The following is a 25496-nucleotide window of genomic DNA, read 5'->3' as shown; positions in this document are numbered from 1 at the left end:
GCGCCCCATTCAGGCATTTGTGTGTCTTAGCACTGGATTAACAATGGATGGATCGATGGACTCTTACGGAGCAAAACTTGCTTTAAATGTTTTTCTCATCACACAAGTAGTTATAACATCTGAATATTCCGAGGCGTTTTTAAGTGAAAGTTTATTTCTTTGTCCATTATTTATTACTCGTACCAGTGTTTTCAGCGTCTTTGGAGAACGCCTCTCTGGCTGGTTAAAATACGACACATCGGGAAAGATCTTGCCAATCTGAGAGCTCCTTCGCCTTCCAGCTGCAAGAGGTTTCTTCATCTCGGTGGGAACAGCGAAATAATTCCTGACTTTAACAACATAATGTGGCAGCCTATGAGTTCGGTAAAATGAGCGACGCAGCGTAGAAGAATGCCTTGCATGAGGATCCAGAGTAAACGATTTGGACGTCGTTGGATGTCGGTCGATGGACGGTTAGCACATGGAGACAGTTTGGGTGGGGGGCATAGAGAACGCAGGTCTCAAATCTCTGCCATCGTATATAAAGGATATATTTGGAGCTATTTTCCCGTAACCTCAACGAAGAATATGAACAAGTCAAATTTCCAACGGATTCTTGTCATGTAACTATTAGGCCTATTATTATTATTACTATTATTATTATTATTATTATTATTATTATTATTATTATTATTATTATTATTATGCCAGACACCTCTCTGAAGAGCAGACATTTCATTCTTGGCTGTAATTAGTCTTAGGACAAAAAAAATCACGTTATGGGAAAATAAACAACGGTGGCAATTGAAGATGCGAGGGAAATCAGCCAAGACCTCAACCCCGACACTACGTGTAGACGGCACCTTTCGTTACAGCAGAAGGTCTAGGCCGGAAGCTTGTGCACTGAGGTAGAGATACTCAAACGATGCTGCCTGCCAGCCTAATCAATATTAATAGTAAAGGATTATTTGACGTGATTATTCCCAGCATAAGCTGTTAATACCGTGCACTAGCTTGATCGATCAGACTCAAGATCGCCTACATACACATCTTCTGATGGACGCAAGGCATTTTTCTAGTCCGCTTAAAGTAACGGAGAACAATTCGGTAAACATCGAATGACAAAGGCGTTAAAAAGTAAAAAGACAATGAATTATCCCAGAAGTATCGCTTGCGACACTAAACGTTCTCTGCGTGGATGAGTTTCGTCAGGATAAAACGTAAATTAAGCACTGAAGCCGTAATGAACCATAAAAACATTGTACAGCAACATTATGAGTAAACAGAACAAACAAGACCCAACTCTTTGGCACCTTACATATACGTTATAAAACAGACAAGATGATGCTAAAGAAATGTATGTGGCGCTTGGATTAGTCGGGAAATCAGATATAAACGTGACCGGCGCCAATGAAATCCCAGTCCATCCGCCTGTATCTCAGTCTGCAATTTCCTCCTTGCAGAACCGCGTCGTTTCGCAAATTGGGCTCCTTCATCGCCACGAGACACCTAGGAGGGGACGCATTTAGTCCTTCGGCGTGCCTTGCCATGTAAAAACCACTGTCCCACACTGCCCCCTGGCGCTGGCCCTATATGGGCTTTATAGTGCAAATAGGCTGACTGCAGTCCATCTGGTTGTGCTGTCTTCCACGGGTCATTTCCGGAAGGGGGATGAGGGTACACTTGGCTTCACACCGGGAGCAGGCCTGGTAAAGGAGAATCAGACAGAGGGCGATGACTGCAATGACCTTGTTATCTGCAGACTTTCCGACTCTCCTGGGTCTCTCTCCTGGCATTGCAGGCTACATGGGGCTTGTCTCGGCACAGACCGGAGGGCTACCCACTTTCTGCTCTGACCACCAAAGGCCAGGCTTTGTAAACATTGTTAAGATCGCACAACATCAAGGACGTTTTTGGTTTTTTGACGCTGTTCCATGTCAAGGGGAAACAGGTCCCGCAAATTGATTTCTGGAGAGCAGGAAAGCCAGAGATTTGAGCTCCATGCTGTGGAGTTTGGTGCTTGTGACACTCTGAAGTTTATCGGATGACAATTAGGCAGCCCTGGCTAGCTTAAGGTTGGCGGTTTCCTTTGCACATAAATCAAGACGTGCGTATGCCTTTCTGATCTTTTCTTTTACTTAATCCTTGATCTTGGGGCAGCTTTGGAGCAAGTCTCTTATTAAAGAAAACACAGAAAATCAGGTACTTACTTAAACGGGGGAACGGGTCTGAAACACAGACAAGAAGACAAAATGCAATGAAAGAAAGAAATAAAATGTTTCTATAAGGCATGTGTGTAAATGCATTACAAATCTATTTTGACACTTTCATGTTATGTAACTGCTGAATTAAGTGCTGTAAAGTGCTTGCACCTGTTTATCGCAATTAAAAAATAAATTGAACACATTTTTCCTTCAATTCAATATAAAAATCCTTTGAGTGATAAGGATTACTATTTCGTGACAACTGTCACCTAATACAGAATGTGGCTGATTAACAAACATTACATTAATGTCGTTTTGCGTTTCGGTCATTTTACAGGCACTGTGCATCAGCTTAGAAAATGCATTTGTTCTATAATAACTTTACATAATTTGTACCATCATTCAGGAAAATATCCCACATTCTATCAACCGTAGCACTTTGAAGTCGAAACTTTAATTGGTTAAAATGCTGCTTTGGCTTCTATAGGCTGTGAGTGATACCTGATGTTCCCTGTATGGTGCCAATAGCAGATGAGACGATGCTTGTTATTTTCCATTTGCATAAGTATATTAGAATGCTTATTTTCACAGCGTGTGGCTCTGCAGGCTAAGCCTCTGTGTCTGTGATGGGAAGGTCACTGGTTCGAGGCCAGCCTTGGCAGAATAGTCATATGACCACGGCCCTTAACCCCCCAGCTCAATGGGTGCAGTATCCCTTCACTGCCAAGCTCGCTGTCACTTATATGTGTGTCATGGAGAGCAAGATTGGGTAGGGGATCGATAAAGTGTCATTATTATAATATTGCAACATATTCCCCTTTGAAGTGTACACACGGTTGAGACGCTTGGGGACTGAGCATAGGGCGCTCAAGGGTGTGACAGGTATTTATTTGACTATTCTACAAAGAGTGGGACTCAAACTGGTGACCTTCTGTTCGAAGGCACCGAGGCCTAACACCCAGAGCAGTTGTTAAGAAGTTGCCCAATCTGGGTGGAGTTCCACCTGAAGATGTCCGCGGCCTGCAGACTCACCTGAGCGCCTTGAAGGGGGGCATGGCTGACACCGTGCCCACCTGTTTGGTCCCCACGGTTGGGGGCATCATCACCAGCAACTCGCCCGAAGGCTTGGGGCACACTCCTCGGCTGGGGTTGAGCGGCAGCGGCCTCTGGGGCGGCGACGGCGATGGAATGGGCCGCAACCCCGACACCAACTGCGAGGGACGGGACCCAGCCATCGCGTCAGCGTAACAGACTGCCAGAGCAGCCATCTTTACACCGAGCTGGCTTATTTTGACACTTATAGCACCACAGAGAAATGCTGATGATGATGGCCAACATGTTACTGTGCTGTAATGACTAGCGGAATACCCATTGATCCAGATTTAAAACTCAAAGGCATTCTATAGCAGTATTTTTAATTATTTAAGAACTAAATGCATATAAAAGCAAACTAAACAGAGACTGACAGGAATTTAATCTTCCCTTTAATCCCTGAAAAGGCTGTTTGCTAACAAAACGCCTCTGAAAGTCCTGAACCCCGGCCCGCGGACTGCAGACAGGAAGTGCAGAGTTGCTCACCAATGGGGCGCGAGATGGGATCACTGGGAGGGGCTTCCGGGGCGGGCTTAGCTTCTGCGCGACCTCTGGAGATCTGGCGGGAGCAGCTGGGGGCTTGGCCACTGGGATGGCGGGGCGGGGACTCTGGGGCTCCCGCTGGACCCGTGGGGACGGCGCAGGGCGTAGAGGGCGGACGATGTTGATGGGCTGGTTGCCGTTGGGAACAGGGGGTGGCCTGAGTGGAAGGACCTCTTTGCTGGTGTGGGGGAGCTGTGGGGGGGGGGGGGGTGGTACATGGGGAATGAGAAGGAGAGAGTGTTTGACAATAACATTAGATGGATGGATGGTTGGATGATAGATCGATCCATGTTCCTGAACAGAAGAAGCAGGCAGAGAATGGATGGATGTTTATGTTTTATATCACATAAAACGGGGAGTATAAAAGCTTACTGCCTTTTTTCTGTCTTGTACGGATGTATGATGTGTTTCCGGTCAGAAGCACTTTCTCAGCCTGCTGGCTTGCATAGTAAGTCCCCCTTTCAGCTGCACTCTCAGAAAAATACAGTCTTCACCACTTTAAGTCATTTCTGCTGTAGCGCTGGAAACACGCACAGCTCATATTTCCTGCAATGAATGTTTCCCAAATGTACTTCAGAGGGTAAAAAAGAGAACAGGACTCGACATAGTCCATCTTGCTGAAGTTTTCATTAACTAGACCAGCCATGCTCATCCAGTGGTCTTCAGAGAGCATGCCTCAAAGAGACACACGGGTCTCCTCAGAGACAGGAGAGTCTCTCTGCAGACCCAACTAAACATCTGTACTTCGCCCTAAAATCTCACAACAGCTTTTATCTGTACTGTGCTGATCAGGAAGAAAAAAGATTGAAAATTTATGATGAATAAGCATAGGGATCTTTTTGAGGCTTCCATTATCTTCTTTTCTATCTCTTGACACCGAGTTAAAATGTAAATTACTTCTGCAAGTAATTTATGTTTCGGCCCAAATGTAAACTAATAAAAAAAATTAAAAAAAACTCGAAATGCGATTTCACCTGGCTGGCCGTTTCAATGCGACTTAATCACTTCCGGCCGTGGGTGGCAGCACGGTTGATGTGACTGCCTTCCCTGTCCTTCTTATCTCCTTCTACTGATTCGGAACAACTGATTTTAAATTAGCCAATAGCGGAACTGACAAGACATCAGCCCGGAATCTTTGTGTGAGGGGAAAAAACACAGGAATTAATAAGGAGGTTGTGAAAAGGGATCCATGGGCAAAATATACAAAGGAAGGAAGGGGGCTTGTTTAATGACTGTTCTGTATCATAAGCTCCTAAGTGTTTATCTGAGGGACAAAAAACAATGTCCTCAGCCTGCCAGAGTAGGAGTGAATATAATGGTACGCGACAAAAAGAAAAAAAGTCAGTTATACCATGTGACTGAGAAGCAGAGAAGCACTTTTTTTCTTAGACATCTCAGGATGTTGATATGGCCAATGGTGCAGAAAGCGTAGGTAAGTCCATGGGGTTTATATCCTGAAGGTCTTTGGTTTGAGTCCCAAGAAGGGGCTGTGCTTTAAAACCCTTTAGAAAAGTGCTAGATTGGACTAGTTTCAACTAAACTAAAAAGTAAAAAAAAAAAAACAGCTATAAAGACAAACAGACGCTGGTTTGCACTCCTGCTTCTTCACAGGATCTACTGATGTTTATGTTTTCATCATCTCTTCGCTTTGGTTTGACTCCTGTAGTGCTTGTATTTACAGAAATTCACTCTGATTGCAGAATAAGGTCTCTGCATCCATCCCATGCCGGTACCAGAGATGGCGGTCCGGCGCTCACCTTCTTGGTGTTGTTCTTGCCTGAAGACCCCACAAGCTTCAGGTGGAAGGCTGGGTTCAGGTGGCCGTTCCTCACCTTCTGCTCGGCCGCGTCCTTCCTGCGAGACCGAGAGACGAGAAACTGAAACTCTAGAGCCGCTTTCCATCACTCGAGTCGGTTTCTGAAGGGCGTGGCCTTGAAATCCCACTCTGGATTCCCGTCTGAGTATCCTGGGGAACCGGTGTCCTGTTGATGGCTTCCCGTCATGAAAAGCTAGATGACAGGCAGACAGAAGTGCGGGCCAAATCGCTCTCCGCCGCTCACGCTCCGAGAGCATAATCACGTGGCGTATTAAGTCAGCGCTGAGCACTTCATCAAAGCAGTGTCCCACTGCCACAGTGCCAGAAAAAGAGCTCACACACTGTGCCCTTCCAGCCACAGATTTATCATAATGACATAATGACCAAGGCGAGCACCACCATTGTGTGTTTATCATAATGACATAATGACCAAGGCGAGCACCACCATTGGGTGACACGGTGGCACTGGGCATTAAGATCCCGCCTCCACTCTGTGTCAGGTGGGTTTCCTCTGGGTACTCCGGTTTCCCTCCACAGACCAAAGACTAAGCCTAACTGGCATCTCTAAATTGGCATGTGTGGATACATGTCACTACACTAGACAGACATCCGGTCCTGGGTGCACCCCCCCTCCTCCTTCCTATTACCCTGACCCGGATAAGCAGTTAGAACATGCATGGATGGATGGATAGATGGATGGATGGATGATTACCGTGACCCAGATAAGCAGTTAGAACATGCATGGATGGATAGACGGATGGATGGATGATTACCGTGACCCAGATAAGCAGTTAGAACATGCATGGATGGATGGATGGATAGATGGATGATTACCCTGACCCAGATAAGCAGTTAGAACATGCATGGATGGATGGATGGATGATTACACCAGACCCAGATAAGCAGTTAGAACATGCATGCATGGATGGATGGATAGATGGATGGATGGATGATTACCCTGACCCAGATAAGCAGTTAGAACATGCATGGATAGATGGATGGATGGATGATTACCCTGACCCAGATAAGCAGTTAGAACATGCATGGATGGATGGATGGATGATTACCCTGACCCAGATAAGCAGTTAGAACATGCATGCATGGATGGATGGATGATTACCGTGACCCAGATAAGCAGTTAGAACATGCATGGATGGATGGATGGATGATTACCCTGACCCAGATAAGCAGTTAGAACATGCATAGATGGATGGATGGATGATTACACCAGACCCAGATAAGCAGTTAGAACATGCATGGATAGATGGATGGATGGATGATTACCCTGACCCAGATAAGCAGTTAGAACATGCATGGATGGATGGATGATTACACCAGACCCAGATAAGCAGTTAGAACATGCATGCATGGATGGATGGATAGATGGATGGATGGATGATTACCCTGACCCAGATAAGGAGTTAGAACATGCATGGATGGATAGACGGATGGATGGATGGATGATTACCCTGACCCAGATAAGCAGTTAGAACATGCATGGATGGATGGACAGATGGATGGGTGGATGGATGGATGATTACCCTGACCCAGATAAGCAGTTAGAACATGCATGGATGGATGGACAGATGGATGGGTGGATGGATGGATGATTACCCTGACCCAGATAAGCAGTTAGAACATGCATGGATGGACAGATGGATGGATGATTACCCTGACTCAGATAAGCAGTTAGAACATGCATGGATGGACAGACGGATGGATGGATGATTACCCTGACTCAGATAAGCAGTTAGAACATGCATGGATGGACAGACGGATGGATGGATGATTACCCTGACTCAGATAAGCAGTTAGAAGATGGATGGATGGATGGATGCATCTTTGTGATTTGTAAAGCTAATTAAGAAATAAGAAAATAAACTTTTAAATTTTCTGTGAACTAGTTATCATTCTTGGGCTTTGTTCCTCAGACTGTTAAGCACTACAAACACCAATGAACACAGAAGCTAATAGTCGACAGCATGTGTGCATGTTCGAGTCCCGTCAGTGAGACGAGTCAGAGGCGAGGGCGGATCAGGGGGGTGACAGGAGGGGGGCGTGGCCACGCCTGGTGCTACCCACATCAAAATAATAAAAAGAAGATATGGATTATTTAATTTTCCAAGCGGAAGCATATGATAAATACTGTGTAGCTCAGTCAGCCCCTTGTCTGTATTCGGTCCCTGATCGCCATCCCATTCTGAATTTTCTGCAGGTTCAGCCGACCAAAGGGAGGATAAAATGAGAAGGATGTGACGACTGCATGTTAAACATTCCAATCAACAGAGAGAAAAAAATTACTACAACCAGCAATTAAAATTCATAATACATTTTACATTGATGATGAGGATGAATGCAGCTGAAGCAGTGCCTGCATGTTAAACATCTCATCTCCCGCTTATCCAGTCGGGGGCAGCTTTCCTGCTTCTGGGCCCCCTACCTTCATTAGTGTAGTGCCTGTTTGTGGCCAACAGGTGGCGCCTAAACCTTGGGGGCCCCACATGAATGTGTGGTTTGAGTGGTGGTAAACACCGGTGCTGAATTCAGGGCTGTCGATATCCTCACCCTATAACGTGAGGCACAGGGAAAGCCACGTACCCTGACAATGCACTGTAAGCGGTTTGGACGGGGGGAGAAAGACCGAGCACCCGGAGGGACACTATGCAAACACATGGAGAGCGAGAGCTGGGCCTGGGCGTGTGGCAGCCTGCCAATCCGCCACACGCTCCCTGTGATAAATTGTTCATAACAAAGCAGAGTTCCAAAACATTTGCCCTTCAAAATGATGAAATAATCTTTTTATGTATCAAGGTGTCAAACTCTCAAACATCCCAAGAGCTCAAAGCCAGCAAGACTTGAGCACTTGGTCTTCTGGTCTTTGACGGTGTTTCTCAGATTAATTGACACCCCCCCCCCCCCCCACCGCTAATACTGGACACTCCAGAAGAGGGCGCTCCACATACCGACACTCTTTGAGATTTTTCTCCCTCTGCGACATCCACTTGTGGTAGGGCGAGGTCTTGACCTTACAGCAGCAGAAGAGGATGAGGACACTGGGTAGTAGCACCAGGAATGCGAAGAGCAGCCCCACCACCAAGCCCAGCTGACCTGAGAGCAGCGCAGAGAAGCATTCAGGTGCAAAATAGCTACAGTCCACCTCAGAGCAGCTCGACCAATCAGGAGGATACGGGATGTTGACATGACAACCGGCCGTGCTGCGGATTGCCTGCTCTGTTCTTAAAGGTTAAAGGGGCGTTTCCCCGTGAAGGGTCCGCAGACTCACTGTCGTACTGGACCGGGCCGCTGTCCACGCTGCCCCCCAGACCCGGCTTCTCGCAGAGCGGGGGGGCCCACCCACGGTTACAGTGGCAGTTCCTGTTGCTATTGCACACCTGTAATATGAAGAATAACATAAAACAAAGACTAAAAAGAGGAGCAGTCGAAATACAAGAGGCCGGTATTCAGACAAGGAACCAATGGCATAATATTTAGTTTTACTTACTGCTTAAAATCATGCAAAATTTCCTTTAAGGTGCTAAAAATTCAAAACAACTGGCAGTAATCTGGAATATGTTTATAATATGCTATTAAGCAGCTTATGGCCTTTTCTGCTAATTAGGGGGCGCTCTCTTAGAACAGTGTGGACCCAAATGCCGTCAAAGCATGAAAATGAAGCACTGCCATACACTGTAACAAGATCAGCAGCTGCTGCTGTGCTGTGTCTGTAGCTCTGTGTCCGTAACTCTGTGTCCGTAGCTCTGTGTCCATAACTCTGTGTCCGTAACTCTGTGTCCGTAGCTCTGTGTCCGTAGCTCTGTGTCCGTAGCTCTGTGTCCGTAGCTCTGTGTCCGTAACTCTGTGTCCGTAGCTCTGTGTCCGTAGCTCTGTGTCCGTAGCTCTGTATCCGTAGTCCTGTGTCCGTAGCTCTGTGTCCGTAGCTCTGTGTCCGTAGCTCTGTGTCTGTAACTCTGTGTCCGTAGTCCTGTATCCGTAGCTCTGTGTCTGTAGCTCTGTGTCCATAGTCCTGTATCCGTAGACTTTTGTGTACTCGTTCACATTTTAAGCTGGGGGGGGGTTTATTCATCAAGGCTTTGACTGGGGGGGGGGGGTTGAGCTGAGAGCCTCCTCCCCAGGAGTATTACAAATCATAGTTGCTTTCAGAGACAAGACTGTATTCACCTGCCTATGCTAGCTGTGCTCGCAGCTTAACAGGAATCAAATAAAATGCAAATAAATAAATAAAATATAGGGAATGAAAAACGAAAACAGCAACAGCGAAAGAAAAAACAAACAGACAGGGAAAGTGACGAAATAAGCCTCCTAATATCCATGCCGACTCGCTGCCCTTTGAATGCGGGTAAATAAAGCAAGTAAACATATGAAGACGTTCAGGACGATTAAGGGGGGCGGATTTGGGGACACGGCGTAAGCGGCAGGGTGGGTGCAGGGGCTCAGGAGCACTTCGAGGGGGCTTAGAAGAGTCGCGGAGGTTCAGCCAATGGGAGAGCCTGTCCGTGTTAATATGTGAAACTCGGCACGGGGACATGAGCAACCTGGAGGGGCATTTTAGGGATTTATGAGTGTGAAATCACGTCTGTCTAAAGAGAGACCCAGGAATGCAGACGGGGCGGGGGGGGCTCGCTCAGGGATTTTCCCCGCTGAGAGACAAACACAGGCCTGTGATGTGGCTTCGATCCTCCCTGTCTCCTCAAACACGAAAGGCAGGCTTGATAAGCAGTATGAATGGCACGCCATAATCGAGTCAATGAGATCATCTTTAGCGACCGAGGGCAAACACAACCCTCTTTATTTATGAGGTCTGCATGCTTGTGATACAGTTGGAATTTAAGCTGGAATTTCATTTCCCCCTAAAAAAAACTCATAGGTTGACTGCAGATCTAAGGCTGACCCATTAATCAGCACATGAGCGAAGCGTTTTTAAGAATCTTTATCATTTACATACAAATGAAATTTGTATCATGTTGACAAAAAAGTACAAATTAATAACAAAGTAACGTTAAAATGAGCCAGTTAAGTTTCAAACGTTTTGATATTTCCAGATTAGCATGCGAACAGAACAGATCTCAGTAGCTCACTAGCTAAATGACTTCCTCAGACTTGAAATGCAGATCTACTGCCCCCTAGTGTCTTGGCTGCTTACCCCACGGCTGTGGCAGCGCGCGATGCAGGCCTCCAGCTCGACGAAGGATGCATTTTGGCAACGGCGGTCACGGCACACCTGAAACACAAAGGGTGTGAGAGGAGGGGTGAGTGTTCACATACTGCACACACTCACCAGCTTGCTAGCAACAGGGAGACTACATTGCATTCTGGGTAACATGGGTCCGTCTGTCTACAGACTATTCAAGGGGCAGGTGCTCAACCCACTTGATGAATTTTGGCAATAGAGGGGAGGTCCCACCTGGTGAATTATCCGTGATCATCAGATATCGGAAATGGGCGCCATACCTCAAAAGGGAGGTGTTTTTGATCAAAAGTGGCAGATGTTCAGGCATCCTCAGCACCCCCCCCAGCATGTGCCTGCCTAAAAGTACTTTGTAAGCCATTTACAATCCCTTTTAACGCACATTTTCCACTCCTACAATCCAAAAACATGAAACGGCACACAGACATCCTGTGTGTGAACATGTGCCCTGCAATGGATTCAGGTGACACATTCAAAGTGTCCCCTGTCTATGTGACATGCTGCAGTGACATAAAAGAGGACAAAAGAACATGCAAATGTGCGTGCCTTGCCCTCTCCACATTTGGTGCCCGTCATGACGAGCCCTGGGTCAGGCAGGTCCCCCTGGCCATCCTGGGTGCTGTACACAAAGGTCCCCCTGCATTTGACCTCTATGCCGTCGGTGCGGATGGTGGTGTCGATGGGCACGGCGTTAGTTCCTTTGGGCTTCTTGGCGGCACTGTGGCACTGGATCTTGCCGCACTTGGCGTCACTTTTGCGGGGAAATGCATAGATCAGATCATTGTTTGGTCAGCTGGGGTTGGAGCCAAACTTAGCCGCAGTCCTACTCCGAAAAGACATTAATACATTCCTCCCTATTTTAAACCCATGGTAAAGGAACGACATCATTTAGGACTGGAAAGGTAAGACTACCACTCGATCGATGTTGTGATATTTTTACAACCAATATTGCACCTCCAAACTATGACAAATATCTCCTGTAAGCCATAAGCCTGCCCGGCGAAGCATGAGATTTTACGCGAACAGAATTCTTTCCGGAATTCTCTTTTCACCTCAGCACAGTGCCATGGCAACAAATCCATACATTATAGGGAGGTGATCTTCCAAGTGGTGTCAGGGCTCCTCTGGGAGCTGTAATCAAACAGGCTAGTGATGTGGGGGAGTGGGGGCGGGGCAGCTCTCCTCTTTACCTCTTCTCACATTTCACGTAGTTGTCCTGCCCCTCCTTTGCCTCTCCTCACATTTCACGTAGTTGCCCTGCCCCTCCTTTACCTCTTCCTACATTTCACGTAGTTGCCCTGCCCCTCCTTTACCTCTTCCTACATTTCACGTAGTTGCCCTGCCCCTCCTTTACCTCTTCCTACATTTCACGTAGTTGCCCTGCCCCTCCTTTACCTCTTCCTACATTTCACGTAGTTGCCCTGCCCCTCCTTTACCTCTTCCTACATTTCACGTAGTTGCCCTGCCCCTCCTTTACCTCTTCCTACATTTCACGTAGTTGCCCTGCCCCTCCTTTACCTCTCCTCACATTTCACGTAGTTGCCCTGCCCCTCCTTTACCTCTTCCTACATTTCACGTAGTTGCCCTGCCCCTCCTTTACCTCTTCCTACATTTCACGTAGTTGCCCTGCCCCTCCTTTACCTCTTCTCACATTTCACGTAGTTGCCCTGCCCCTCCTTTACCTCTTCCTACATTTCACGTAGTTGCCCTGCCCCTCCTTTACCTCTCCTCACATTTCACGTAGTTGCCCTGCCCCTCCTTTACCTCTTCCTACATTTCATGTAGTTGCCCTGCCCCTCCTTTACCTCTTCCTACATTTCACGTAGTTGCCCTGCCCCTCCTTTACCTCTTCCTACATTTCACGTAGTTGCCCTGCCCCTCCTTTACCTCTCCTCACATTTCACGTAGTTGCCCTGCCCCTCCTTTACCTCTCCTCACATTTCACGTAGTTGCCCTGCCCCTCCTTTACCTCTTCCTACATTTCACGTAGTTGCCCTGCCCCTCCTTTACCTCTTCCTACATTTCACGTAGTTGCCCTGCCCCTCCTTTACCTCTTCTCACATTTCACGTAGTTGCCCTGCCCCTCCTTTACCTCTTCCTACATTTCACGTAGTTGCCCTGCCCCTCCTTTACCTCTCCTCACATTTCACGTAGTTGCCCTGCCCCTCCTTTACCTCTTCCTACATTTCATGTAGTTGCCCTGCCCCTCCTTTACCTCTTCCTACATTTCACGTAGTTGCCCTGCCCCTCCTTTACCTCTTCCTACATTTCACGTAGTTGCCCTGCCCCTCCTTTACCTCTCCTCACATTTCACGTAGTTGCCCTGCCCCTCCTTTACCTCTTCCTACATTTCACGTAGTTGCCCTGCCCCTCCTTTACCTCTTCCTACATTTCACGTAGTTGCCCTGCCCCTCCTTTACCTCTTCTCACATTTCACGTAGTTGCCCTGCCCCTCCTTTACCTCTTCCTACATTTCACGTAGTTGCCCTGCCCCTCCTTTACCTCTCCTCACATTTCACGTAGTTGCCCTGCCCCTCCTTTACCTCTTCCTACATTTCATGTAGTTGCCCTGCCCCTCCTTTACCTCTTCCTACATTTCACGTAGTTGCCCTGCCCCTCCTTTACCTCTTCCTACATTTCACGTAGTTGCCCTGCCCCTCCTTTACCTCTTCTCACATTTCACGTAGTTGCCCTGCCCATCCTTGCCGCAGTTTCCGAAGGCATTCCCTGCGGCGTTCACGTCCTGGAAGCAGGCGTCATGGGCAGGGCGGGCACCTGCGCCAGGAGAGAATGGCCGCATCAGCGAGGTCTGAGCGCTGGGGCGGTTGTGATGTGATGCATTACTTCATTACCAGACCCACTGAGGGCAGATTAAAAAATGCCGAGGGAGGTGTACGGACATTCATAACGACATTACAAAACAGAAAAAAGACAGAATATGAAATGAATAGACGACTCATGTGAGACGTGACATGGGGAAGCCAGGAAGGATCCTGATGCTTCTTAACGAGTGATTCCACGTGTGTATGTTATGATGTGCGTCTTTGTTCGTGTCCGTGCGTGTCAGGGCACGTGACTGAGAATGCCGGTGCACGTATGTTCGTGTCCGCGTTTCGGCTTCGATGTACACATGCGAGACCCGTGTCTGCTGGTTCCTCCCGCACCCCGCAGTGCCCCCGCCTGGTGGGAGGGGCTTACCGTATCCCCAGAGCTGAAGGCACTGCTGCTCGTGTGTCAGGCACATGCCGTTGTAGCAGTAGGCGTGGCCTCCTTGGCAGGTGGAGCCGTCCAGCAGGTAGACATTGGAGGGGCAGTAGGGAGACGCCCCCGTACAGTACTCAGGCAGGTCACATGACCCGGCCGGGCCGCGGCACATGGTCCCTGCCTGTTTCAGCTGTGTGCAGACCGAGGGCGAAATAAAGTCTTAATGAAACACTATAAAAAAATATGGCACCACATAATGATTAACTGACTTCAGTCCATTATTACTAAAGGTGGCACAGTGGAGCCACACACTTTAACGGTTGTAGCATGTGGTGTTTGGGTGTGTCTGTGCCTAGAGACAGACTGGGCCATCCATGGTGTCCCTTCCTCATGCCCTGTGCTTCCATGCATAGAAGAAGCACCGGAAAATGGTTGAAAATTGAACTGCATGTTTTCTGTAATAATCTGGGTAAAGAACTCTGCAGTGCGCAGCAAACAGCGTAATACTACTTGCATATTATTGGATTAGTGGATAAAATCTCACTCAGTGACAGTAAGATGCACAATGGTCTGACTATGCTGTGAGGTAGGTGGCCCTGGTGGGTGGGGTCACAATGGGCGTGGCTGTGGTGGGTGTGGCCTGGATGGGGGGGGGGTTATACCTTGCAGTCCTCGCAGCAGACCCCGTGAGCACACTGCGCGTCCTCCTTCAGCGTGCAGTTGGTGGCATGGCAGCAGGGGTTGGTGCACTCCTGTGGGCAAACACAATCACCCCCGCGTCGCCTTCCATTAGAGTGCTGTATGCACCCCTCGCACTCCCACAGCTCCATTAACGGATCACCACCAAGCCCCCCTGCCCCCACCCCAACGCTGGAGCATGAACCCAACAGGGCGGCGGGCGGGAACTGAAACAACAGGCATGGTTGCCATGGAGCTTTTCGGAAGCACGGATGTTTCAACCTGATGTGGAAGTCGAGAGATGAGAACCGGCAATTAAAGCTCGGAGTGAACCCGCACGGTACTGGCGGGCATGACGAGCATGGTGAGCGGCTCGCACCCGGGTGACACTTGTGACCGCGCGGCCCCTCACCTCCTGCTCTCCGCAGTCGCACTCCTCTCCCTCCTCGACGAAGCCGTTCCCACACCGCCGGCCCCCCACCAAGTCCTTCATGTTGGGCATGTTGTACAGGCACATGCCCCCACCTTTCTGGAAGTAGTTTTCCAGGTCTCTCTTGCTGCAGCGACTGAAGACCCTGGGGAACGGGTGCCTGGGGGGAGGGCCGCAGACATAGGGGGGTCAGGGACTTGTGTCAGTAAAGCTTTTCTGTCATCTCAGCCAGGTTCAATACACAGTGAAAAAAAGAAACTCTCCAGTGGGTGCCATTTTGGCTCTAAGTGGCAAACACCATTTTGGCTCTCAGAGGCAGACGGCATCTTGGCTCAGATGCATTGCATGCTCACCCGGTGGCAGCGGCCATTACGCAGCCCCCCTGCTCTGGAGTGGCCTCCACGCAGCAGCCCTCGTTGTCGTGGCTCATGCCGAAGTTGTGGCCGATTTCGTGGGCCATGGTGGCTGCTGCGCCAATGGGCAGCTCGGAGTGGTCCTGGAGGAGAAGTGGACAAGGTTCCGTTACATTTCACAGCCCAATATGTTTAAGCCCAGCTGCAGAATCAACCAGAAAGGCCCGCAAGCCGTAATATTAATAATCCATGATTAATAATCATCAAACTATTATTGAACACAGTATTGTACCACTACTAAGCTCATGGGGGGGGGGGGGGGGGTGGGCAGCAGCCTGAACTCCCACTCTTTCATTTTTCACAGCAGAGCCATTGATGCTCGATCAATCATCATCTCTCCCTGCGAGCCGAGAGACGGGCCACGGAGGCCGGAGCCACTGGCAGAACCCGCCCATCAATGCCACAGCACTAGCAGAGGCCATAAGCTAATCAAGCAAGGCCGAGGCACCCATATCGATCCGTGTAACCACCCCCCCCCCCCCGGGCCACCCAAGGCGAACGTACCACGTTGATTCCTCCGGAGTTCTCATGGCTGCACATTCCTTCCAGGGGCGCCATTCCGATGGTGGTGCCTTTGAAGATGACTCCCCTACGAGGCAGAAAACAACCGGGGGCATCTTTATTGGGGAGGTCTCGGGGGTTATGGTTTGGGGGGGGGGGACACAGAGAGGGATTTTTTATTTGGTCGCTAACTCCATTAGCGATCCCGGTGAACATCGCCAGGCCACTTGGCGTTTATCATAAACGCCGTAAAGCTGATGTGATGTTGTATAGTCGGTCCAATGGAGAGCCCCCATTTCCCTCCTTCTCTGCCCCCCTCCCCCTAAAGTGGTCCTGTGATGTGAGGCAGCCAGTCGACCTGCGAGGGGGGGGTCTCACGTCAGCAGCTGTGCGTTGTCATGCTTCTTGCGGGACTTAAGCTTCTGCCGCCACTGTAGGAAGGACCAGAGTGTGGCGTTGGGCTCCTCGCTGACGATGCACTGGTCCCGGTCTGTCCACACCTCCAGGCCGATGAGGGGCACCCGGATGTTAAGGGCCCTGTAGAACTGGGGGGGGGGGGGGATGGAATTTATATGACCTTGTTATTTCTGGAGACCTACCTAAAAAGTAAAAAGTGACTTTGGGGTCCTCCGCTCCCCTTAGAAAATCGACTGCTTGCTGCAAACACAGACACCGTGGTTTGAAAGTAAAAATGCTCCTGCTCTAGGGGGGGCGGGGGGGGGGGGTGGTATTTTATATGACCCTGTAGAGTTGGACTAAGCTCTCAGTGTGTAAAGAATATGTAATTATGACAGTCAGGTAAATGTCTCTGTTATACCCTGATTTACCTCTCTACAGTAAATATTTAGCATATTAATATGATATGAATGAATTATAACATATGAATCATTGTAATGATGAGAAATGTGAACAATTTCTCAATAAACATGCAAACAGAAGCTTCATTTTAATAAACTACTCTCATAAATAACGGTACATTTGAATGAAAAGTTTCCCGTATTAAGGAAAAATGTCATTAAATTTATGAGAGCAACTAACAGGCTTTGGAAGATACCATGAGGCAGGGGGTGTCGGGGGTACCTTATCAACATAGTTGGCAATCTCCATGATCCGCTGTTTGGTCTTGCCCAGGTCCCGGTTTTGTCTTTTGTACTAAAGTACACAATGAGAAAATGAAGTCATAATCGTTATATTAAGGAAGGAAGTAAACATTTCCTGAATATTGCTATGAGCAAAAAAAAAGAATTTGGGGGAGGAGAACTAATGCAGATATCTTCTTAGCTGACTTCCAGAAAACACTGCACCTTAAGGTTGCAATTATTTAGTTATTTTTTTAAATACATAAATACAAAGCTCTTCGGCACCTAAGGAGGTAAAATCACCCTTTAGCGATTCTTACAACAAGCATCCTATCCTCAGAACCATTATTTTTATTTTTATTGTTAAAAGTCCTCCAAACACCGTTGGTTTTCCTGATTGCCAAGTTGTTCAAGGACTTAATTTGGTTTGGGATTTAAGCCCAAAATGAGCACTGTCGTGGGTTTGAAACAGCCCTCAGCAGAGGAGGACAGTTTGTTTATAGTCATAAACTCTCAGATGTATTGGGTTTATTAAAAGTGTTTAGGGTAATGTGGTTATTTTCTGGTTCTCCGTAAAGATGCACATTACTGTCATGAAGCACAGTTTGTACTTAGAGGGTTCAGTTTGTGCATTCAGAAACCTCTGTCTGTTTTTCTAGCACATGGTGACGTGAAACGGTAAGGAAATCAATGCTCTGCGCTTTGCTGGCCAAATCTCCAGGAGGCAGCAGGGAAAATGTGCTCTCTTTTAAACAATGCCTGTGATTGGACCCGCCACAGAGAATGGAGAAAAGCACTGGGGGGAAGGTCTGGCTCTCTTAATGAAGGCTTCGCCCGTCCATTATCAGTGGTCACTTATCCAATTAGGCTTGTGGCGATTCGAAGCCTGTTCCAGAGAGAGTACAAGGCGATGTTCTGTGAGTGGGGGGCCAGGCGAGGCACACGGACACACACACACACACACACACACACACAGCACGGACACACACAGCACGGACACACACACACACATAGCATGGACACACACATAGCACGGACACACACACAGCACGGACGGACACACACACAGCACGGACACACACACACAGCACGGACACACACACACACATAGCACGGACACACACACACACATAGCACGGACACACACACACACAGCACGGACACACACACAGCACGGACACACACACACAGCACGGACACACACACAGCACGGACACACACACACACACAATTATACGCAGTCAAATCTACATGCAAAGCCACACATGTACACAAAGTGAAACACACAGACCGATTAGCACATTAAAGGCAATGCAGAGTCACCAGATGATTGGAGCAGCTTGTAAGTGCCTGACTGAGGAAAGCAGATGACCGGCGGTATACCCGGGTGAACACGGGAATAACACACAGACTGCACACGCACGCAGCCGGGGCGGGTCTCGAACCTATGACGAGCACCTGGTTCGACACACAGACTGCACACGCACGCAGCCGGGGCGGGTCTCGAACCTATGACGAGCACCTGGTTCGACACACAGACTGCACACGCACGCAGCCGGGGGCGGGTCTCGAACCTATGACGAGCACCTGGTTCGACACACAGACTGCACACGCACGCAGCCGGGGGCGGGTCTCGAACCTATGACGAGCACCTGGTTCGACACACAGACTGCACACGCACGCAGCCGGGGGCGGGTCTCGAACCTATGACGAGCACCTGGTTCGACACACAGACTGCACACGCACGCAGCCGGGGGCGGGTATCGAACCTATGACTACCTAGCGCTCCCCTAATCCCATAAATGGGAAGTGAAACCTGAGAGGCTGCAATCCTGGGAAATAAACTGACAATTCAGCTATGAAATATATAAAGTAAAATGAATATAACAACACAAAGCGACTTCCACTGTATTAAATTATAAACATTAAATGACTCACAGCAATATTGCTGCTACAAATCCAGCACTATCAGTGCCAAGAAATGCCCAGAAAACCCCAAAATGCAGATAATAAATAAACCCTGCTACAAATGAGCTGAAAAGTAGTGTTTGGAAATTTTACTACATGCGAAAATGAAGGATTCACAGATACAGGCCAATAATTCCCGCGATTAAATGTTTCCTGTTACGACCGAGAAGGCCGCGGCGGCGGCTGGACGGAAGTCGAGCGCGAGGTGGCAAAACAGGAAGTTGAAGGCATCCCATGTGGGTCTGTTTCCTGCAGCGTGATTCACTGGCTGCGTGTTGAAACATCCTCCGGTGGGCTTAAGCAGGCCTCTGGGAATTATCTGGAGTGTCTGTGAACCAGGAGAGCTAAATATCGCCAGCTAATCTCTGAGTTGTCCTCTCGAGGACTTTTGCCGGCAGTGGATAAATCCCGTGAGATGGAGTGGGCAGGCGGGCCTGTCTGGCAGCTAGGGATGTGTCTTTTAACCAAAGAGCCATTGGTGGAAATCTCAGGAGTGGTTCTGCCACTGGACCCTAGAATAAAGCTCTCAATAAATGGCTTCATTAAAAGACCCCATTAATGGAACATAGGTTTGTTGTTTCCCTAGTGTAGAGACCGTGAGTGGCCAACAGGGCCCCCCATGCCCCACACGCGGCCGAACGGTGGTAAACCTCGTCGCTGCCCACAGGTGGCCAAAGCTCGCTTACCAGCATGTTGTCTGCCACAATGTAAAGTTCCATATACTTCGTGCCCCAGACGTTTCGTCTCACCTGCAGAGAGAGAGATAAGGAGGAAGTAAGAAAGGGTGTTGAAAATGGCTAGAAAACAAGATGGCCGCCACCATTCAACTTGGCACATGAGGGGTCTCATTTATATCCATCCATCCATCCATCATCCATCTTATATACCTGCTCGTCCTATCACAGGTATTATTTATGCGGCTGACCTAGGAACCAAAAGTATCTGGGAAAAGGTTCCAGTAGGTACATATAAGGGCACGCACATAGCCATACGCATGACATTATTATGATTTTATTTAAGTCACCATGTTCTGTCAGCATGGTGACGTTCCGCTCTCACGGCCCTTTTGTCTGTATCCATTTCAGAATCCTTGTAATGCCATAAAGGCCATTTTGTGTTTTCATTACTCGCACTGCGTTCTGGCTGATCGTACCGCTGCCTCGTGACCTGAGCCGAGATCTGTCCTCCTGTGAAGGACGGCACGCTAAATGAAGCGTTATCGACCGCAGCCAGGCCAAACTGATGAAAGGAATGCAGTGTGAGCACCCCGGCCCCCCGGCTTCGCCGTTACCGGCCCCCACCCTCCGGGTGTTTGTTTACAGGGCTGGGAAAGCTTTTCATTGAGGTAGCTGAGAGTTAACAACCTGCTGTTTGGGGTGGGGGTTGGTAAGGGTGCTTAATGCCTGATCATTCCTGGTGAAGCCTTCAACACCAGTTAAGCCCACATGGCTAACAAGAGGCTCTTTACATTGGACACCCTTTAATGACAGACCCCCCCCCCCCCCGCCCGCGCCCCAGTGAAGCGACCGGCCGCCCCCGCAGTCAGTGCCACACATGCTGCGTGGTTAGTGTGTGCTAAAAAAAAATCACTATTAATCCAACGTGCAATTTGAAAGCGAGCAAGTAGGCCACGTCCTCTTTCCGACCGAGACTGGGAATGAGCAACAGCCACAGCGGAATCTGAGGTCTTATCCTCCCGTCCAAATGTACAAGATACTCCGGAAATTCCTAACAGCCTACAATCATATATTTTATGTATGCATTTCACCAAAAAAAATTCCAAATTCTCCGCTCCATAGAACATTACATTAAAATTCAATCACTGAGTTAACTAGAATTTGCCTGAAATATATATAAAGATTATTTATAAACCTATTTAATCTACTAATATTAATTTGAATGATGAAAACCTACAATCTACATTTAGATATTTAGGAAGACAAAATAGTTATTAGAAAAAATTGACCTTTGAGGTGAGAGCCCAGCTATCTTAAATGATAGCTTTCAGGACAGTTAGCTGTGCTGTTTAGTATGCAGGTAGCGACTGTGCTGAATCTACGCTCACCCTTTGATGCAAAGGTTTAAGGAAGCTGGGAAAGAGCCCCGAATGTCCAGTCTGCTGCCCGTGTCCACAGGAGCCGCCCTGCATTTCCAGATGCTTCGTGTGATAGATCACGTGATGACGAGAGTCCAGCCCTCTGATTGGTTCAAGGTAGTAGCTGTCATTCATGTTCAAAACAATCAGTCCCCTGCAACACAGAGAGTGCAATGGTAAATGGACACAATTACAAGGCAAGGGATAAGACTGTCCAGCAAAGTGACATTTTATCATGTACTGTCTCCAGCTCCATAATTACTTCTTTTAAAAGCACCTTCTTATCTCTCTACTCCTACGGTAGCTTGATAATCATAAAAGTCTGTCAGTATTTTCACAAGTGTAGGTAGGAGACCTGCTTGTATCATAACTCCTAGGAGGTCCTAAGAGGTCACAGTCTCTCCCTGGATACTGGCATTCCGTACCTGAGCCTTAGTACCAGGTCATTAATGCAGACTGGGGCCGCAATAAAGAAAATCCACCAGTGGCCGACTTGGACCGAAACTAAGGAGGTCAGGAGTGGTTGGCATGGTGTGGACCAAGGCATGCCAGAAGCGAGTGGGCTAGACCAAGCCAGAGAAGGCAGGGGGGTGGGTGTTGGAACCAATCGTTTATAATCAGGCCGTGATTGGTTGGCGCGTATCACACCAAGTAACGAGGCCAAACCGGTCAGGATCAAGTGGCCTGGATGACAGGAAAGCTCAGCTGGCCCTTGCCATGTCATTAGGGAAGTTAACACTACAGCCCACACCCCTCACGGTGAAGAATTATAACCGGCTCCGGCTCCCCGCTCCACTTCTGCTGCTGCTAATTGGCCGCCGATGGTTATTCTTTGCCTTAACTGAGCTTTAATTGTGGGAGTGAACTCTGTAATCACACACACCGCATGGCCCCGCGCCGAGCACAGACACGGGGCCCCGCAGGATATACACCGCCAGTCACTCCTTTCGCTTTCCGGGTTGAAAAGCGGGACATTCTCCTCTTTAATCCTTTTCCACTCATATTTACATTTAATTTATTTAGTAGACGCTTTTATCTAAGACAACGTACAATTTAGAAAGCACTCAGTGGGTGGCGAGGGGCCACACACTAGGGTCCGGGGGCAACATCACTCTGCTGATGTTGAGTTTTGAACCAGTGACCTTCCGTTAGAGACACGGCGGCCAAACCAGCTGAACCACAGACCGCTTTCATCGGCTAAATTTCATTGGCTTACATGCTTACAATCCAGCGACGTCTTCAGCTTCTGTGCTTAGGTTAGTTTACATCAAGTATGGCGAATGGAGCTTCCCCTTCCCCCTGTAATCGCTCCAGAATTTTCCGGACTGCTGAAGGCCATGTTTATTCAATTACCAGATTCCGAGTGTCGCTTTAGCATCATGAGGGCAAGGGGCATTGAGGACTTCAGAACAAGAAGTGCAGAGAATGATTGTTATAGGAATGGCGGAAACAAACTGGCAAATTCGTGCATTCTATTTTCAAAGGTCATGGATTAAAAAAAAAACATGCAAATCCTAACCCTTTGAATATGAGAGTCAGATAAATGCAATAATCACAGGCATTTGGTGCCTTGGATCAGAAGGTTGCTGGCTTGAGTCCCATCATTGGTAAATATTCAGTTGTTTCTGTTTGGTCAGCAAGGCTCATAACCCTCCCCTCCAGGGACATTGAATAACTGACTGACCATACCCTGACCGTACCCCCAGACCCCAAACTTATAAAAATTCCTTGTCATATCGGCGCATATGTACATAAAATACGTACGTATTTGCACTGTTACACTGATGCACTTTTAAAGGTGAATGCCTACTTGCGTACCAATTATGTCAGTCCCTGTATATATACACATACCTGTGTGTGTGTCTGGAAGGAGAGCCTGTTGGGGTATGCATTCCAATGTGTTTGTACAAATAAAGCATTATTCCATTTTCTTCTACATAAAGGATACCTGTCATGGATTATTTTGTTTTAATCGCACCAAATGCCCCCATTTCAATACAGACGATGGTGTGATGGAATGGAAGTGTGACACTGAAAGGAGGGAAACAGTGACCTCCGCGCGAGACTGAGCCGCTCCGAAAGCCGCCGCTCCGAAAGCCGCCGCTCCGAAAGCCGCCATCGTCACGCACTCGTCCTCCTGATGGAGGCAGAATAGCCCGGTGGCACTTACGGCGCCTTTGTGCGTCACGCCGCAAGTCATGCCGAGTTCTCGGGGAGGAACAATCCCTTTGTTTCTGCCAAGGACCAATTACCTCAATGCCAGAGAAGTGGATGCCTTGAAAAATGTAAATGTAATTTTTCTTTTCCTTGGCATTGATTGGAATGACATTGATGTAATGGGGAATCAAAACAGTCAATTAATCCCTCCTGAGTGAATAAGAAAGGCTGCCCCCCCGCTGAGACAGCCCCCCAGGAGTCCGGCGGAGTTTAAGAGAGCAGAAAGCCATGGCTCCTTCTGGAGGAGCAGATAAGGGCCGATTTGGAGATGGGAAGGAATTTGGCCGGAGTTGAAGGGTTCTGATCCCAGGGAGGTGAATGAGAAAATCACATCAGCCAGTTCCTGCCTTAAAGGGCCCGGAGTCTAGGGCCCCATGCTCAGCTCGCTGTCCCATCTAACGCCTTGGGGCATCGATCCACATCACATCCCTTTGTTTGAGGGTCAGCACAGCCGGTCCATACCACCCCTGTCAGCACTCTTCACTTACTTACTAGGTGCATTTATCCAAAGCGACGTACAATTGAGAGAGCAAGGTCAGCCAGTCCCTGGAGGGGTTAGGGTTAAGGCTCTTGCTCAAGGGCCCAAAGGTGACATTACTAATTATCCAACCCTGGGATTTGAACTAGTGTCCTTTCGATCACAGGCCAGGAGATCTAACCCCTAGAGGCACATAGCGGCCCATTCTTATTGATGGCCAGGATGAAAGTGTCTGACATACTTCTTCCGACCCTCCATCATGCAGGGAAGACAGCAGTCAGCTCATTCTCCCCTGCAGCCAATGCTCTCTACCTCCCTTTCCCACTCCTGCATGCTTCACTAATCATCTTCCCCACACCCTCCACACTCTCCCCTCTATCACGGCTGCTTCCCTCCCCGACATTCAGGGCTTATCTCCCTATAATATAAATTCCAGCATCTTCTCCCCTTCACTTTCTGGGGATGTCCATCTGTCACCTCTCCACCCTCCCCCCCCCCCATCCTGCCGCTCAATCAGGAGAGCCTGTGACCTTTGAAATGACTTTTTTTCTTAATGAAAAAACACAGGGAGCAGAAGTTCCATGACGTGAAAAGCAGCCACGAGTCAGATGGGCAGCTTGCGGAGGCTGGCCGGCCTGCACCGGCCTGCCAGGTGTGGAGAGGCACTGGCGAGCGCTGCAGGACGACCTTGCTACTGCTCTCCATGCCTGCTAGCACCACCTCCTGTAGCTGCTGCACAATCGGCATCAGGACTGACCGCTCATCGGCGGAAATTATCCATAACCAATGAACAATATTAAAACGTTATTTATTTTTTAAACAGCACTGCACTTCCTGAGAATTGCACAGACAATACTGCGCAGACAATACTGCACAGACAATATTGCGCAGACAATAGAGAATCTTTCACACAACAAAGCAGAGGGGCAGTGCTATTTTCCAGCTAGAGATAGCTACGGGATGAAGACCTAGATTTGAGTGCTGACGTGCTCAGTTCCTGTGTGTAAGTGCCTCCGCAGTATCACAATGGGCTGAGATATGGCAGAAATATAAGGGGGATTATAAGCCCCAACAATGATTTCAGCTGTAACATGGAAGACTTCACTGACGATAAATGGTGCGGCACTGGAGGTGACAGAGATGCGATCCAATACACCACTGGCACTGCATGGAAACAGCACCTCCTGTTTAGATACCAGGCCAAGAACCAAGGAGACACGTGGTACAAAGTGTGTGGCTGAGTGGGTTAGGATGCTATATCTGTGACCACAAAGTCATTGGTTCAAGTCCCTTGCCCATCAAAGTGACTTCATTGTTGTACCCTTAATTCCTAGGGACTGTCTGACGCTGCTTTCTCAAAACATATGTCATTTTTAATGAATAAATGTAAAGGAGAGACCTGATAGAACCAATTTAAGGATTATAATTCTAACTGGCCGAATGTAATGCGCACCACAAAAAGTAACATGTTCACCCGTATTGCTCACAGAGTGTTCTGCAAGAGCATAGGTTTGATTTCAGCATTGGTAGGCTCCAAAACATCCCATACCCCCCACCCCCATAAATACACATGATACTCCCGCAATATCGCCC

General features: G+C 48.4%; 1 protein-coding gene across 1 annotated transcript in view; it reads right to left on the bottom strand.

Annotated features, from left to right (window-relative positions):
- Window positions 1-133: 133 nt before the first annotated feature.
- adam19a (ADAM metallopeptidase domain 19a) overlaps window positions 134-25496 on the bottom strand; it is a 102145-nt gene continuing 76782 nt past the window's right edge. The window contains exons 6-24 of the mRNA XM_023831406.2: window positions 21179-21362; window positions 19800-19862; window positions 17147-17218; window positions 16445-16611; window positions 16070-16154; window positions 15506-15648; window positions 15135-15312; window positions 14707-14796; window positions 14039-14234; window positions 13507-13615; window positions 11387-11591; window positions 10796-10873; window positions 8918-9026; window positions 8598-8742; window positions 5576-5672; window positions 3762-4010; window positions 3216-3394; window positions 2190-2207; window positions 134-1685 (exon numbers count right to left, since the gene is read on the bottom strand). Coding sequence (XP_023687174.1) covers window positions 1634-1685; window positions 2190-2207; window positions 3216-3394; window positions 3762-4010; window positions 5576-5672; window positions 8598-8742; window positions 8918-9026; window positions 10796-10873; window positions 11387-11591; window positions 13507-13615; window positions 14039-14234; window positions 14707-14796; window positions 15135-15312; window positions 15506-15648; window positions 16070-16154; window positions 16445-16611; window positions 17147-17218; window positions 19800-19862; window positions 21179-21362 — 2419 coding nt within the window. The 3' untranslated portion in view covers window positions 134-1633. The remainder of the gene's footprint in view (window positions 1686-2189; window positions 2208-3215; window positions 3395-3761; window positions 4011-5575; window positions 5673-8597; window positions 8743-8917; window positions 9027-10795; window positions 10874-11386; window positions 11592-13506; window positions 13616-14038; window positions 14235-14706; window positions 14797-15134; window positions 15313-15505; window positions 15649-16069; window positions 16155-16444; window positions 16612-17146; window positions 17219-19799; window positions 19863-21178; window positions 21363-25496) is intronic.

Source organism: Paramormyrops kingsleyae, chromosome 12 (assembly GCF_048594095.1).
Source record: "Paramormyrops kingsleyae isolate MSU_618 chromosome 12, PKINGS_0.4, whole genome shotgun sequence".
Lineage (NCBI taxonomy): Eukaryota > Metazoa > Chordata > Actinopteri > Osteoglossiformes > Mormyridae > Paramormyrops > Paramormyrops kingsleyae.
This window is presented reverse-complemented; position numbering and strand designations above follow the sequence as displayed.